The 18,275-nt window shown below is 41.6% G+C and overlaps 1 protein-coding gene and 1 long non-coding RNA gene across 4 annotated transcripts in view; one reads left to right on the top strand and one right to left on the bottom strand.

Annotated features, from left to right (window-relative positions):
* Positions 1-9,718, bottom strand: part of LOC134220585 (enoyl-CoA hydratase domain-containing protein 3, mitochondrial-like) — a 54,930-nt gene extending 45,212 nt beyond the window's left edge. Inside the window, exons 1-3 of one of the 3 annotated variants that reach the window (XM_062699675.1) lie at positions 9,570-9,718; positions 8,700-9,504; positions 8,612-8,638 (exon numbers count right to left, since the gene is read on the bottom strand). In XM_062699675.1, the coding sequence (XP_062555659.1) occupies positions 8,707-9,504; positions 9,570-9,605 (834 nt within the window). In that variant the 5' untranslated portion in view covers positions 9,606-9,718 and the 3' untranslated portion in view covers positions 8,612-8,638; positions 8,700-8,706. Of the gene's footprint in view, positions 1-8,611; positions 9,505-9,569 lie in introns of those variants that run through there. The other 2 variants (XM_062699676.1, XM_062699674.1) reach the window with 2 other exon arrangements.
* Positions 9,719-16,581: 6,863 nt separating this feature from the next.
* Positions 16,582-17,870, top strand: LOC134220582 (uncharacterized). Its single transcript, XR_009981964.1, has 3 exons — positions 16,582-16,780; positions 16,871-17,376; positions 17,594-17,870. It is a non-coding gene; the product is annotated as an uncharacterized LOC134220582 (long non-coding RNA).
* The last annotated feature ends 405 nt before the right edge of the window (positions 17,871-18,275 follow it).

Genomic DNA, 18,275 nt, shown 5'->3' with positions numbered 1-18,275 from the left:
AAGGTTCCCGTTTATGTCCTTATAAGTGAACGGTTCAACTTCTCATAGAACTTACGTGTGTTATTATCGCAGTACACTTGCTCCGTATCTGCACGGTCTCGATCTTCCTGCTGGCCCTTTTCCTACGGAAAATCGAGTTTTGTCTGTTCCGCACCTGTTTATATCGTGCCTCGTTCGCCCTCGTGCGGTGTTGCAGCTATCTCGCCCATGTTGCATTCTTCTCTTCCACTAACTGCTCACATTCGCCGTTATACCAGCCGTTTCTTTGATCCAGGGGCACCGTGCAAAGTGCAGCGGTGGCGGACTGAATATCTCTCCAGCCATCTTCAAGAGCAGCTGCGCCTAGCTGCTCTTCCGTTGAAAGTGCCACTTCTAGCTGCTGCGCGTATCCTTGGGCTACTCTGTCGTTAGGTAGCCGCCCAATGTTAAGCCGCGGCGTTCGACTTCGACCCGTGTTGTACACCGTCGAGAGTTTTGATCGCAGGCATACTGCAACGAGGTAGTGGTCGGATTCAATATTCGTATTGCGGTAAGTGTGGACGTTCGTGATGTTGGAGTAGAATTTACCGTCGTTTTGAACGTGGTCGATTTGGTTTTCCGTTTCTTGGTTAGGTGATCTCCATGTGGCCTTGTGGATATTTTGCGGGGAAAGAAGGTGCTTCGGACTACCATTCCGCGGGAGGCTGCGAAGTTTATACATCGTTGGCCGTTGTCATTCGATACGGTGTGCAGACTATCCGGTCCGATGACCGGTCTATACATTTCCTCCTTCCTACCTGTGCGTTCATGTCACCGATGACGATTTTAACGTCCCGCAGTGGGCATCCATCGTATGTCTGCTCCAGCTGTGCGTAGAACGCTTCTTTCTCGTCGTCGGGTCTCCCTTCGTGTGGGCAGTGCACGTTGATGATGCTATAGTTGAAGAAACGGCCTTTAATCCTCAGCTTGCACATCCTTGCGTTGATTGGCTGCCACCCAATCACGCGTTGGCGCATCTTACCCAGCACTATGAAGCCGGTTCCCAGCTCGTTGGTGGTGCCACAGCTTTGGTAGAAGGTAGCCGCTCGATGCCCGCTTTTCCACACTTTCTGTCCTGTCCAGCAAATCTCCTGCAGCGCCACGACGTCGAAGTTGCGGGGATGTAATTCATCGTAGATCATCCTGTCGCAACCTGCGAAACCTAGCGACTTGCAATTCCATGTTCCAAGCTTCCAATCGTGATCCTGTATTCGTCGCCTAGGTCTTTGCCGATTATATCGAGTCGCATTATCTCTTATATTGTTCGTAATGATTGGTTTTCTAGGCGGCTTATTGGGCCTGCGCAAACCTCCTGTCTCGTCGGAGGGCCGTCGTGTCAGGGCTGTTTAGCGACTTGGGCTTGTGCGCTTTGAGCGGCACACGGTCGCTTTGGTGGAGCCTACTTGCGGATACATGCAGCTTTTTATAGAGGTTTAACAGGGCCCACTGTCAAACCCCACCACATCCTAGGCAAGCCCCACAACTCGCAGATGGCCTGGGGAGGGATCGTCAAGCCCTTGGACATAGTCCCTGCTGCCCGGGTATTGTTCCCATGACTTCTGCTTTTCTTCACTAATGATCATTTCTGGCGCTACGAAATTCAGCATGCATCACCGGAAACATTGGGCCATCTTTATCCATTCTTCGACAGATTCTGAGGGCTTTCCGCCTTTTCCTGACAGCCTCAGCTACACGATCACACCACCATGGAACAGCACGTGTTGGAGTTTCTTCGGAAGATTTCGGTATAGATCGTTTGGCGGCACTAACGATACATTCTGTTAGCTCTTCTATGCTATATACACGGTCATGAGAGATTCTATTTTCAATTTCCTCCTCATATTTCGTCCAATCGACGTTTCTACTTTCCAACAAGGGCGGCGTTTCTGTGTAGCAGGAGTATGGAATTTTCCGATGAATATTGGTATATGGTCACTTCCGTGGAGGTCATCCCCCACTTTCCAATCCAGTTTATCTGCTAATTCGGGCTACAAATAGAGATGTCCGGCGTCGATGAACTATAAACTAATTGATGTGGATAAAGCGTTACACTTCCGTCATTTAAAACTATTAGATTTTGTTCTTCTAGAATAGCGGCTATCATACTTCCACGAGAGTCGTCGTTTTGTTGACTCCATAGTCCATATTTCGCGTTAAAGTCTCCGAGAACTATGACAGGGCGAAGTAATTGGCTAAGCATTGCTTCCAATTCAAGTTTGTCTACTTCAGCGTTTGGAGGAAGGTATACAGAACAGACTGTTGCACTATAGGGATAGTTGATTTTCAAAGCTATTGCTTCGATGGTGGTTTGTAGCTTCACAGGTTCGACTTTGGTTGTACTAGAACTAAAAGAGCTACTCCACCTCCGTGAGCAGTTCTAGATTTCACATATAAGTCATATCCTTTTACTTTGAAATGAGGGTTCATGCCATTTAGTTTTGTTTCCTGAAGAGCTATAATAGTCGGATGGTGTTTATTCACAATAAGCTGCAGTTCAGCGAGCTTGGCTCGCGCACCGTTACAGTTCCATTGAACTATGAATGTGATAAGTGGGGTATATTGTCGAAATCGACATTTTCCGTTTCCACTTCATCCAAATACACCACATCTGTATCGGGTATGGGATCATGGCAAATCTCTAGAGCCAGTGTTTTCGAGGTCGGAGAAGTTGAATCAGATGAGTCTGACTCCGCGTTGACGAATTTGCCGTCGATACCCTTTGGAACGATACCCTTTGATCTGCCTTTTCTGGGACGCTTGAGGTCCTGACCGATAGTTGAGTTGAGTTGATTTTCCGTGGCTTTAACCCTTATGCGGCCAACAAAAAAAACACACGTGGATGGCCGACAGGGTACCCGTGTTCCACTAAATTGATATTCTCATAACTTCAACAATTTTCAACCGATTTGGATAATTTTGACAGTTTTGGAAACAGAAACTCATATACTTTTTGCACATTGTCAAGGTTTACAGCCTATGCCCATGGTTATTCAAGAAATCTTCGAAGTAAGGCTTAAGAGTCTACACGCGTAACCAAAAGCCATTCAACCAGTTTCAAATATTCTACAAGCTCTTTGCGCTTCTTAGAATTGAAGGTGTTCATAGTATATCCTTCGGGTAATGCAAAAATCCCTGAAATGAGGTCTTAGTCATCCGAGAAATCTCTGGAGTAAAGCCTAAAGATCTACTCGCGTAACCAAAGGCCTATTATGCAAATTCAAATACGGTACATGCTCTTTGTGGTACTTAGCATAGAATGCGTTCACAGTAAATGTTCCGAGTCATCCAAGAAATCTCTGGAGTAAGGCCTTAAGGTCTACACTCGTAACCATGGGTCTATGGACTTGTCTCAAAAGTGGTACATGCTCTTTGCGCATCTTGAAATCAAATGTGATCACTACATATGTTCTGCGCTATCGAAGAAATCTCTCGGATAAGTCCTCTGTCGCCTTCATTGCATATGTGCATGGTCATCCAAGAAAACCCTGGAAAACGCCTTCAGGTCTACACGCGTAACCAGAGATCTCTTAGTTTGTTTCAAAAGTGGTTTATGCCCTTTGTGGTACATAGAAAAGAGCGCTTTCATTGCATATGTTTATGGTCATCCAAGAAAATCCTGGAAAAGGCCTTAAGATCTACACTCGTAACCAGAGATCTTTTAGATTGTTTCAAAACTGGTACACGCCCTTTGTGGTACATAGAATAGAACGCCTTTATTGCATAAGTTCATGGTGACCCAAGAAAACCCTGGAAAAGGCCTTAAGATCTACACGAGTAACCAAAGATCTTTCAGATTTTTTCAAAAGTGTTACATGCTCTTTGTGGTACATAGAATAGATTGCATACCAAACCAGTACGCTAGACAGGGGCTTTCCCTATTAAGCTACGAAGGACCTCCGTCGTCCTTCGCAGTTTAGCGGGTACTGATGAAACCAAATTCACAGCACCGGGCATGTAGCCGAACTCTCGCAATACATCCTTAGAAATAACTCTCTCATATATGTTTTTGTACAATGCCAACCAAGTAGGATGAGCTCCTACACACTTGCTTCATCACCAACGGCGCTCGATGAAGTAGGGTTGTGTGAGATTGTGCCAGTTGGTCGTCAGATCCCAACCCGACCACATAAGCGAAGAGAGATCGCCTTTCGAGTTAAGTACATTCAAAGTTAATTGCCTATGTTCCGGGTATTGAGCCACCCGGAGTGGAAATTAATTACTATGTCTGAAACTCGATTATGCATATGCACAACATGTGATAGATTAAGTTCTAAAAAGGTTTTGGAGGAAAACCGCTATCTTCCGTCCTTCCCAGTTGTTCTTCAATAACTGCATCCGTTACGGAGGTTGATCCACCGACCTTGACTCTATGGAGTTCGTAGACTACCTGGAGCCCACGACAACAACAAGAATCACTTGGAATACAAACATATACCAAGAAAGGGTCACGCTACTTGTTTATTCTTCGATAACTGTCTCCATTACGGAGATTGATCCGAAGATCTTGACTGTATGGAATTCGTAGACTACCTGGAACTCACGACAACAACAAGAACTACATGGAATACAAACATATACCAAGAAGGGGTCACACAACAGGTTTATTATTCAATAACTGCCTCCATTATGGAGGTTGATCCACAGACCTTGAATCTATGGAGTTCGTTGACTACCTGGAGCCCACGAAAACAATAACTACTTGAAGTACACACATATACCAAGAAGGGGTAACAAAACTTGTTTATTCTTCGATAACTGCCTCCATTACGAAGATTGATCCACAGACCTTGACTCTATGGAGTTCGTAAACTACCTAAAACCAATGACAACAACAAGAACTACTTAGAATACAAACAAATACCATGAAGGCGTCACACAACTTGTTTATTCTTCAATAACTGCCTCCGTTACCAAGGTCGAACTCCATACCTTGACTCTATGGAGTTCGTAGACTACCTGGAGTCTTCGACAACAACAAGAACTACTTGGAATACACACATATACCATGAAGGGGTCACGCAACTTGTTTATTCTTCGATAATTACCTCCATTACGGAGATTGATCCGAAGATCTTGACTGTATGGAGTTCGTAGACTACCTGGAACTCACGACAACAACAAGAACTACATGAAATACAAACATATACCAAGAAGGGTATACACAACTTGTTTATTCTTCAATAACTGTCTCCATTACGGAGGTTGATCCACCGACCTTGGATCTATGGAGTTCGTAGACTACCTAGAGCCCACGACAACAACAAGAATTACTAGGAATACAAACATATGCCAAGAAGGGGTCACAAAATTTGTTTATTCTTCGATAACTGCCTCCATTACGGAGATTGATTCGAAGACCTTGACTGTATGAAGTTCGTGAACTACCTGGAATCTTTAAGGGCCCTCCTTAGCCGTGCAGTAAGACGCGCGGCTACAAAGCAAGACCATGCTGAGGGTGGCTGGGTTCGATTCCCGGTGTCGGTCTAGATAATTTTCGGATTGGAAATTGTCTCGACTTCCCTGGGCATAAAAGTATCATCGTGTTAGCCTCATGATATACGAATGCAAAAATGGTAACCTGGCTTAGAAACCTCGCAGTTAATAACTGTGGAAGTGCTTAATGAACACTAAGCTGCGAGGCGGCTATGTCCCAGTGTGGGGATGTAATGCCAATAAGAAGAATGAGAAGAAGAACTGCCTCCATTACGTAGGATGATCCACAGACCTTGAATCTTTGGAGTTCGTAGACTACCTGGAGACAACGACAACAACAAGAACTACTTGGAATACAAACATATATCAAGAAGAGGTCACAAAACTTGTTTATTCTCCAATAACTGCCTCCGTTACTGAGGTTGATCCCCAGACCTTGACTCTATGGAGTTCATAGACTACCTGGAGCCCACGACAACAACAAGAATCACTTGGAATACGAACATATACCAAGAAGGGGTCACGCAACTTGTTTATTCTTCGATAACTGCCTCCATTACGGAGATTGATCCGAAGATCTTGACTGTATGGAGTTTGTAGACTACCTGCAACTCACGACAACAACAAGAACTACATGAAATACAAACATATACCAAGAAGGGGTCACGCAACTTGTTTATTCTTCGATAACTACCTCCATTACGGAGATTGATCCGAAGATCTTGAGTGTATGTAGTTCGTAGACTCCCTGGAACTCACGACAACAACAAGAACTACATGAAAAATAAACATTTGCCAAGAAGAACTTGTTTATTTTTCAATAGCTGCCTCCATTACGAAGGTTGATCCACCAACCTTGGATCTATGGAGTTCGTAGACTACCTAGAGCCCCCGACAACAACAAGAATTACTAGGAATACAAACATATGCCAAGAAGGGGTCACAAAATTTGTTTATTCTTCGATAACTGCCTCCATTACGGAGATTGATTCGAAGACCTTGACTGGATGGAGTTCGTAGACTACTTGGAACTCACGACAACAACAGGAACTACTTGGGATACAAATATATAACAAGAAGGGGTCATGCAACTTGTTTATTCTCCGATAACTGCCTCCATTACGGGGATTGACCCGAAGTCCTTGGCTGTATGGAGTTCGTAGACTACCTAGAACTCACGACAACAACAAGAACTACATGAAAAACAGATATATATCAAGAAGGGGTCACACAACTTGTTTATTCTTCAATAACTGCCTCCATTACGGAGGTTGATCCACAGACCTTGAATTTATGGAGTTTGTAGACTACCTGGAACCAATGACAACAACAAGAATTACTTGGAATACAATCAAATACCAAGAAGGGGTCACACAACTTGTTTATTCTTCAATAACTGCCTCCGTTACTGGGGTTGATCCACAGATCTTGACTCTATGGAGTTCGTAGACTACCTGGAGCCCACGACAACAACAATAACTACTTGGAATACAAACATATACCAAGAAGGGGTCACAGAACTTGTTTATTCTTCGTTAACTGCCTTTATTACGGATATTGATCCGAAGACCTTGACTGTATGGAGTTCGTAGACTACCTGGAATCAATGACAGCAACAAGAACTACTCGGAATGCAAACATGTTTTGAGAAAAGATCATTGGATGACCCGGAACATATACTGTGAAAGCATTATATGCTAAGCACCATAAAGAGCATGTACCGTTTTTGAATTTACACGATAGACCTTTGGTTACGTTAGCAGACCATAAGATCTTATTCCAGTGATTTTTTGGATGACTGAGGCCTTACTACAGGGGATTTTGGAGATCCAGAACACCGACTATTCTAAGAAGCGCAATGAGCATGTAATATATTTGAAACTGGTTGATAGTCCTTCGGTTACGTGTGTAGACTCTTAAGTCTTACTTCAAAGATTTCTTGGTTAACCATGGACAAAAGCTGTAAACCTTGACAATGGGCGAAAAGTATATGAGTTTCTGTTTCCAAAACTGTCAAAATTATCTAAATCGGTTGAAAATTGTTAAAGTTATGAAAATATCAATTTAGTGGAACACGGGTACCCTGTCGGCCATCCACGTTTTAAAAAAAATCAGGCGCCCCTCCCCACGTCCCTCCTCACTGTATCAACGTGATTTTTTCACAGATGCTACATTTTATGGAGTTCTTAGATGTCACCGAGTTTCAGCTTTCAGCTATAAAAATTCATTGAAATATCACCACTTGAAGTTGAAAAAGGAACACGGGTACCCCGTCGGCCGCATAAGGGTTAAACGAGTTGATAATCACCTGTTGAGCGGTGATTTTGTTTTCTAAGGCTTGAATATAGCTGTCCTTGCTTTCAATTTTTTTGGTTAGCTCCTGAATAGTTCCCATGTATCTTTGCATCCTTCGTTCCATTTTCTGCAGTTTTTCTTTTCAGTCAATAAAGCTCAATTAAGTCATAATCTACGTTGGCTGTCTTGCCCCATATGGCGATCTTAAACCACTTTCCCCTATATATGGTTTTGTGGTGGCTCGTGTCCATAGACTAACGGACTGCCATCATCGCCTTCATCACCATCAGCAAGGGAGAATCGGGACTGCGGACCAAGAGCAGTGGCGTAGCCACGGGGGTGGTTTTGGACATAAACACCCCCCCCCCCCCAAAGACAAAAATTTTAGAAGAAAATTATTGTTCGAACCTTCTTGAATTAAAAAAAATGTTCAGAAAACCGCCCCAGACCAATTTTCTGACTACTCCAGAAAACAGTTAATCACCGATAAAATCTGAAATAATTTACTTTGGATAGGGGTAACCTGTAGGAACATCACATCACATTCCTATCTATACATGTATCATATGAATGTCAAGCAGTTGCATTGATATTTAAAAAAATGTTTACACTTTTATTATTGATGCAAATTTTGTGGAATTTGAATATTTTCAAATCACGTAATCAATCATATTGTTATAACAACTATCTAAGGAAGGAACACTTCATGATCATAAAAGAAAAAGGCTAGGAAAAGGCTGATTTCGAAGGCACGACCCTACATATTCTAAACCTTAAGATACAGCTACATATTGAGACATTGTGGGCGTTGGAAGCTTGGATTATATTATAAGGCATTCGGATAAATGACTCCTCATTAGATTGGTACTTCAAAATAGCTAACTATATAAACCTATCAAATGCAACAAATAATTTTAACAAATAAATGCAGTATTTCCGATTGTTTCACTTACCGATCGCTCACTGATGTTTCCAAACTGGTTTCCGTTTCTCCGCAAAACTGCGGATGCCTTCCTGGCCGTCCGCCGTTGCCAGGTTCTCAGCCATAACTTGCTCACCTCTCTGATAGGCACTGTTTACGTCCATTGCAATTTGTTCATAGAAGAACCGTTTCCCCAGTGCAATCACAGCACGACTCTTCGACTTTATGGCATTGCAAATGGTTTCTACTTCCTGATCCAGCTGATCCGCTGGAACCACTTTGCTCACTAGTCCAGATTGTAGTGCCTCCTGTGCGCTAATGGGAAGCCCCGTAAAAAGCATGTAAGAAGCTTTCATACGTGGAACAGCCCTGGCCACGGCAATACCTGGCGTTGAGCAAAATATTCCAAAATTGGCCCCCGGCGTTGAAAAGGAGCTCGTATCACTGCAAATTGCCATATCACACGAAGCCACCAACTGACACCCGGCTGCTGCAGCCAGGCCATCCACTTTAACAATGACCGGAACGGGAGCCTTCAATATAACACCTATCAACTCGGAACACTTGGCAAACACTTGCCTATGAAAGTCGGACCCGTGGTCCGGAGTCAGCTCTTTCAAATTATGTCCGGCCGAGAAAACGCGCCCTTTGGCGGAAAGCACGAAGCAACGCACTGCCGGATTTTGCTGGTTGGAAATAATGTGCTGCTGGATGCTATCCATCATTTCGATGGACAAAGAATTGCGAGTTTTTTCGTTGTCCAGCTGAATGTGACCAATTCCATTGGATTCGGTGAAAGTGCTCAATCGCCGATAAGCAACTCCGATTGGCGAAGCCTGCAATTACAAATTTGATAATAGGTATACAAATTCACAACATATTTGATTTAAACTTGAGATACCTTACGTGCTTGAAGTAAGTAAAGCGTTCTTAACATGGTAATAAACTAACTAACAGGACCACGTAAAACTGAATGAGAAAAATTACAAAATTACAAAAATTATATTTCGAAAATAATTACGCACAAGCAACGGAAACGAACAAAACAAAATAAAATATTTAAAAACAGATATAGTAGGAGATGTGAACAGCCATTCTAATAAACACAAATTTGATATACACAGTGGTGAACGTATACGACCAAAATCCAAAACAATAAAAATGAGAGTTTTATTTAAAGTCCTCACGCCCTCACACTCTTTGTATATGACAGTGTGTAATGGTGGTATGTAGCTTGTAGGTAGCAGATGTATTAAGAGCCAGGAAAAAAAAGGCTCTTGATTGAATCGTACATGTAGTGAATGAGATTGATCCTTTCCAAATCTAATTCAAATCCAATAAATTCAAATCCTCTATGGAATTGCAAGAGAGTTCGTATGGGGCACTACCAGGCGGGATTTATGGGTGAACGCTCTACCACAGACCAGGCGTTCGCCGTACGTCAGGTATTGCAGAAATGCCGCGAATACAACGTGCCCACACATCATCTATTTATCGACTTCAAAGCCGCATATGATACAATCGATCGGGACCAGCTATGGCAGCTAATGCACGAAAACGGATTTCCGGATAATCTGATAAGGTTGATCAAGGCGACGATGGATCGGGTGATGTGTGTAGTTCGAGTTTTAGGGGCATTCTCGAGTCTCTTCGAAACGCGCAGAGGGTTACGGCAAGGCGATGGTCTTTTGAGTCTGCTATTCAACATTGCTTTGAAGGGAGTAATACGAAGGGCAGGGATTTACACGAGTGGTACGATATTCACGAAGTCAGTCCAGTTATTTGGTTTCGCCGACGACATTGATATCATGGCACGTAACTTTGAGAGGATGTAGGAAGCCTACATCAGACTGAAAAGCGAAGCTAAACGGATTGGACTAGTCATCAACACGTCGAAGACGAAGTACATGATAGGAACAGGCTCCAGAGAGGTTAATGTAAGCCACTCATTACGAGTTTCTATCGGTGGTAACGAAATCGAGGTTGTTGAAGCATTCGTGTACTTGGGCTCACTGGTGACCGCCGATAACGATACCAGCAGAGAAATTCGGAGACGCATCATGGCAGGAAATCGTAAGTACTTTGGACTCCCGCAAAACGCTTCGATCGAATAGAGTTCACCGCCATACCAAACTGACTCTCTACAAAACGTTTATTAGAAGCGAATGCACCACGAGTTGCATCAGCTGTTGGAAGAACCATCCATCGTTCACTCCGCGAAAATCGGAAGACTGCGGTGGGCCGGGCACGTAGCCAGAATATCGGACAGTAATCCGGTGAAAATGGTTCTCAACAACTATCCGACGGGAACAAGAAGGCGAGGTGCACAGCGGGCAAGGTGGATAGACCAGTTGAAGGACGATTTGCGGACCCTCCGCAGACTGCGTGGTTGGCGAAGTGCAGCCATGGACCGAGCTGAATGGAGAAAAATTTTATGTATTGCACAGGCCACTCCGGCCTTAGTCTGGTAATAAATAAATAAATGGATTGGATTTGGATTGGATTTGGATTGGGATTGGGATTGGATTTTGATTTGGATTTGGATTGCATTTGAATTGGATTTGGATTGGGATTGGATAAGGATTGGGATTGGATTTGGATTGGATTTTGATTGGATTCGGAATGTATTTGGATTGGATTTGCATTGGATTTGGATCTGATTTGGATTGGATTTCGATTGGATTCGGAATGTATTTGGATTGGATTTGCATTGGAATATGATTTGTATTGGATTTGGATTTGGATAGATTTCAGACTGGATTTGGATTGGGTTTGGATTTGTTTTGGATTGGATTTGAAAGGGATTTGGATTGGATTTGGATTGAATTTGGATTGGATTTGGATTGGTTATGGATTGATTTGGATTGGTTTGGATTGGTTTGGATTGGTTTGGATTGGTTTGGATTGGTTTGGATTGGATTTGGATTGGATTTGGATTGGATTTGGATTGGATTTGGATTGGATTTGGATTGGATTTGGATTGGATTTGGATTGGATTTGGATTGGATTTAAATTTGATTTGGATTGGATTTAAATTGGATTTGGATTGGATTTTGATTGCATTTGGATTGCATTTGGATTGGATTTGGATTGGATTTGAATTTGGATTGAATTTAGACTGGATTTGGATTAAATTTGGATTGGATTTAGATTTGGATTGTGTTTGGATTGGATTTGGATTGCATTTGGATTGGATTTGGATTGGATTTGGATTGGATTTAGATTGGATTTGGATTGGATTTGAATTGGATTTGGATTGGATTAAGATTGAATTTGGATTGGATTAAGATTGAATTTGGATTGGATTTGGATTGAATTTGGATTGGTTTGGATTGTGTTTCGATTGGTTTGGATTAGATTTGGTTGATTTGGATTTGATTTGGTTTGGTTTGGATTGGTTTGGATTGGTTTGGATTGAATTTGGATTGGTTTGGATTGTATGTGGATTGGTTTGGATTGGTTTGGATTGGTTTGGATTGGTTTGGATTGGTTTGGATTGGTTTGGATTGGTTTGGATTGGTTTGGATTGGTTTGGTTGGTTTGGATTGGTTTGGTTGGTTTGGATTGGTTTGGATTGGTTTGGATTGGTTGGATTGGTTTGGTTGGTTTGGATTGGTTTGGATTGGATTGGATTGGTTTGGATTGGTTTGGATTGGTTTGGATTGGTTTGGATTGGTTTGGATTGGTTTGGATTGGTTTTGATTGGTTTGGATTGGTTTGGATTGGTTTGGATTGGTTGGATTGGTTTGGATTGGATTGGTTTCAGTTGGTTTTGGATTGGATTTGGATTGGTTTGGATTGGTTTGGATTGGTTTGGATTGGTTTGGATTGGTTTGGTTGGTTTGGATTGGTTTGGATTGGTTTGGATTGGTTTGGATTGGTTTGGATTGGTTTGGATTGGTTTGGATTGGTTTGGATTGGTTTGGATTGGTTTGGATTGGTTTGGATTGGTTTGGATTGGTTTGGATTGGTTTGGTTGGTTTGGATTGGTTTGGATTGGTTTGGATTGGTTTGGTTGGTTTGGATTGGTTTGGATTGGTTTGGATTGGTTTGGATTGGATTTGGATTGGTTTGGATTGGTTTGGATTGGTTTGGTTGGTTTGGATTGGTTTGGATTGGTTTGGATTGGTTTGGATTGGTTTGGATTGGTTTGGATTGGTTTGGATTGGTTTGGATTGGTTTGGTTGGTTTGGATTGGTTTGGATTGGTTTGGATTGGTTTGGATTGGTTTGGATTGGTTTGGATTGGTTTGGATTGGTTTGGATTGGTTTTGATTGGGATTGGTTTGATTGGGATTGGTTTGATTGGGATTGGATTGGTTTGGATCGGTTTGGATTATATTTGGATTGGTTTTGATTTGGATTGGTTTGGATTGGTTTGTGTTGGGTTTGGATTGGTTTGGATTGGTTTGGATTGAATTTGGATTGCGTTTGGATTGGTTTGGATTGGATTGGATTGGTTTGGATTGGTTTGGATTGGTTTAGATTGGTTTGGATTGGTTTGGATGGGATTTGGATTGGTTTGGTTGGTTTCAATTGGTTTTGATTGGATTTGGATCGGATTTGGTTTTGATTTGGATTGGTTTGGATTGGTTTGGATTGTATTTGGATTGGTTTTGATTGGTTTGGATTGGGTTTGAATTGGATCTTTGTTGTTGGTTTGGATTGAATTTCGATTGGTTTGGATTGGTTTGGATTTGATTTGGTTTGATTTGGATTGGTTTGGATTGGTTTGGATTGGTTTGGATTGGATTTGGATTGGTTTGGATTGGTTTGGATTGGTTTGAATTGGTTTGGATTGGTTGGATTGGTTTGGATTGGTTTGGATTGGATTTGGATTGGATTTGGATTGGATTTGGATTGGATTTGGATTGGATTTGGATTGGATTTGGATTGGATTTGGATTGGATTTGGATTGGATTTGGATTGGATTTTGATTGGGATTGGATTTTGATTGGGATTGGATTTTGATTGGGATTGGATTTGGATCGGATTTGGATTAGATTTGGATTGGATTTTGATTTGGATTGGATTTGGATTGGATTTGTATTGGATTTGGATTAGGTTTGGATTGGATTTGGATTGGATTTGGATTGAATTTGGATTGCGTTTGGATTGGATTTCGATTGGATTGGATTGGATTTGGATTGGATTTGGATTGGTTTGGATTGGTTTGGATTGGTTTGGATTGGTTTGGATGGGATTTGGATTGGTTCAATTGGATTTTGATTGAATTTGGATCGGATTTAGTTTGGATTTGATAAACTCAGGTGATAATGAAACACGTCTGTAGTGGTTTGTGGTTTGATAATGAATGAACAATTTTTATTTTATAGCTAACGTCATTTTAATTATTGGCTACTATGATCTTCGATTGTTTCCAACATCCCCTCTCAATCGAATAATCCGAGTTTGTCACGTAAGTGTTGAAATGGAACCTTAGTTAGTCCTTTGGTGAAAATATCTGCCACTTGCTCCTTAGAACAAATGTATATTGGACACAATATTTTCTTCTGAACGCAATCACGAATAAAATTATACCGTATGTCTATATGTTTTAGTTCTCCGTTCAAGAAAGCTGTGGTAACGTCCATTTGATGGATATGGTAATTATTTTGATTTGCAACTGCTAACAGGATTCGGGTTGTTGCTATCCGAGCTACAGGTGCAAACGTCTCGCTGTAATCAAAATCTTTTCGCTGTGAGTAGCCCTTCGCCACCAGACGAGCATTATATCGATTGATGTTTCCATTCTCATCTCGCTTGACTCGAAATACCCATTTGCTATCGACTATATTCTTATTCGCCGGTCTCGGAACAAGCTCCCACGTGTTTGCTTTGCGCAACGATACCATTTCATCATCCATTGCTTCCTTCCAACGGTCCCTATCATCACGATTTTTCAAGTCATTAGCATTGCTAGGAAGATCTTCCACGAACGCTTCTGCACTTAACGCCCATGCGATTTCCTCTTCAGCCAATAACGACATTTGAAAGTCTTTATACCAGGATGGTACTGTAATCGAACGCTTCGGTCTTGATTCTACCTCAGGAATATCATTGGGACACTCTTCAACTAATGTTGATTCAAGTTCATCTTCTTCTACATCATTAGGCTCCGCTTGAGAATCTTGTTGTATATTGTCATTAACTTCATCATTAGATAATTGCTCTTCAAAATTCTTGACATAATCAGCACTGGTAATACTCTTTGTTTGATGTTTCGGAGTTGATAACACAAGTCTCTCATCAAAAACGACGTCTCGAGATATGAAAATTTTCCTTTTCTCAGCATTCCAAATACGATAGCCATTGTTTGCGTATCCAACCATTACATGTTTTTCAGATCGTGCATCCAGCTTTCCTCGTTGCTGCTTTGGTATATGCGTATAAGCGATTGATCCAAAAACTCGCAAATTATCCACATCTGGCTTTCGTTGATACCACATTTCATACGGAGTCTTGAAATCTTGCAACGCCACTGTTGGGCAACGATTTCCAAGATAGGCTGCAGTTAAAACAGCTTCTCCCCACATCATTTTTGGCATCTTGGCATCCAATATTAGCGATCTTGATTTGTCTAACAAAGTCCGGTTCATCCGTTCAGCTACTCCATTTTGCTGTGGATTGTAGGGAACAGTGTACTCCATTGAAATACCTCTCTGCCGACAGTGCTTTTGAAAATCGGTACTCTTATATTCTCCTCCGTTATCGCATCGTAGTCTTGCAATTTTGGTTCCAAAATAAGTTGTGACTTTTGCTTCGTAGTCCATAAAGTGTTCTAGCACCTCATCCTTCGATTGCAGCAGGTACACCACCGTAAAGTGCGTATAGTCGTCTGTAAAGGTAACAAAGTAACGCTTCTGATTCCAAGTATGAGGAACAAACGGACCGCAAACATCAGTGTGAATGAGTTCTAGTGGCCTTCGAGATTTCACTTCATGCACCTCTTCGAACGGTTTCTTTGTCTGCTTTCCAACAATACAAACTTCACAAATATCATTACTTGAATTGCTCAGGTGATTTGCTTTAGTTTTCACCATGTCATGCTTCCACAACTTCCGAAGATTACCTTCCCAAACATGGCCGAAACGTCTATGCCAAAGTACAAAGTCATCAGTTCTTGCCACCATAGCTTTATCCTCACTATTTTCAAGACAAACGTCCAGCTTGTACAAAGATTTTCCTCTTCTTCCAGATGCAACAACTTGATTATCTTTTTTAATCACTACCTAGCCGTTTATAAAGGTGACTTTCATTCCTTCTTGCTCCACGCGTCTTACAGAAAATAAATTGCAACTCAGCTTGGGAACATATAATACTCCATCCATTTTTGCTTTCAGTCGTTTTCCGTTGACCAACATTTCAACTCGTACAGTCCCTGCCATATTTGTTTCCATGGTTTCACCACTTTTCGCTACACTACAAAAAATCCAATAATTTTTAATATATGTTACGACACATAAAATGACCGAAACGAATCAACCATAAAGTTTATTTGGGCTTTATGGATTTCAAAATCACACACATACCCTTAATAAGCGTTAATAATTGTTCTTATTTATAATCCGTTTCAAAAATATGTGTCTAGACTAATGGTTAAAATCCATAACGTCTCACACATAAAATGAATAAATTATTGAATATATAACTGATACGCATACGAATCAAGCGAGAAAGCATGACAAAGTGAGAAAAAACCAAAATGGCTACAATTGTCAAGAAGGAATTTTGCTGATCCCCTCTTTTCATCCGAGAAATATCCAGACACGTGAGTAATATTTATGTCCATGATAATAATGATCCTTATTAATTGTGATTTACATCTTCATACATCATCGTCCTTTACAGATACAGCTTAGGAACATACGTCTACTGCTCCAGAAGTAAAGCCGGCGAGTGGATGACGGCGAGTCTTATCGGTTCATTTGTTCATATTTGGGAAACCGCGATTGCCGGAGTTCCCATTGGGCATGATCAATACACGCTGATAATAATACCATCGCGACAGCAGTTTTCCTTTGCGACGGATTATCCACAGGAGCACCAGAATCCAACACAGCCACAGACCAGCTAGTAACAGCATCATTGTCTGTTTATACGAAGATAATTTGTAAGCAGTATTTTCTATATACACATTTTCTGTATATTCACGATGGACCAATTTTCAACAACATTTGACAGCATACGGTTTATTTTTTAGGCAACGACGATGCTCCTGCAGCTACAAAGTGTTCATTTTAAAACACGGAAAGGAATGTCTAGCAGGGCACGAAACGCACATAGAGCACGACCGCTCCAATATTAACATCCTGATATGTGCGTCATCCCAATAGTTGCTCCGCCTAGGAAAATTTTAAAAGTTCCCAGAAGAAGACTCAGCAGCTCGCTCAGCAGGTGCTGGCAATGAAAAGCAAAGTGCCGGTGGACTAATGACGCTGCTGCGGGAACTGGGTGAACGAAGTGTCTGGTCACAGACCTATACGACTGTGTGAAAACGATCGAGCATCTCAGTAACGTTCAATCGCACCGTAGTTGGATGCAGATTATGAACACGTTGGTGCATCACAAAATCCAAGATCACCTGCAGAAGGACGTGCTTTTATCGTGCTCAAAACCACACCGATGGCAGGGTGTGATGACGGAAGTTACTCTTCTGCCCACAACGAGAATGAAATAACGGTCAAGTTCTTTTTTCGTGCAATGAAGGTAAGATTTTTTTTAATCGTGTTGATGTTATTTGCTGAGATGTTTTTATAATAAAAATCATCACACTATAGATATATTCTACTACCTATACTTCCGTGAATCGCATATTTGTCCCATATGAATAAGAAACCCAGCAAAGATGGGACAAATATGCGATTTATGGTAGCATAGTTCATACGGCATAAAATAATTGCGATTTTCTAATTGTCCACACTAGGCATAGGACTCACCTTCTGCAATCAGGTGCTGTGCAAACTGGCAGAGCAGCGCTATCGTAAGGCGTTGGCTATTTACCTTAAGCTCGACCCGAAGAACTGCAACATCCTAATTCACGATGCAGCTCTTCCTGAGGAAATCGATACAAACACTGATGTGCAAGTTCCATTGCTACCAAAGCCAACATAAATTAGCCTACCGAGGTCGATACGAAAATTAAACCTCCGGCGATAATACCATTTTGTACCGATAGAAAAATTATCACTGTAAGCCTGTCATCAGCGAGGTCATCAGCAGAGTCATCAACTGCAATGAGGATGTGTTATAATGTGTCGAATTTATAGTGCTGTCCAATGAGAGATTGAAGTAGCTCGATGTTTCTTCCTGTCCTGCTCATGCCCATTTGTTGACAAAAAGAACGAGCAGGACAGGAACCACTTCTAACTACTTCGAGCTACTCATTGCACAGCACTGATATCTATCATTATTGATTTATTGGCATTTATCGCCGGACAGATGCTGCTATAACGACAAATGTTTAATGTTGGACGTTTTGCGACTGATTTTCTTCAACTCCGCCAATTATGTTTATGCCTAGTGCTTGAAAATGATGTGGTCATTGACAAACATTTGTGAATTTCAATTATTACCAGTAAACCCTAATTCATAGTTTGAACTATATA

The sequence above is a fragment of the Armigeres subalbatus genome, chromosome 3 (genome assembly GCF_024139115.2).
Source record: "Armigeres subalbatus isolate Guangzhou_Male chromosome 3, GZ_Asu_2, whole genome shotgun sequence".
In the NCBI taxonomy this organism is placed as follows: Eukaryota; Metazoa; Arthropoda; class Insecta; order Diptera; family Culicidae; genus Armigeres; species Armigeres subalbatus.
The sequence above is the reverse complement of the archived record's forward strand: the minus strand, read 5'-3'. Positions and strand labels throughout refer to the sequence as shown.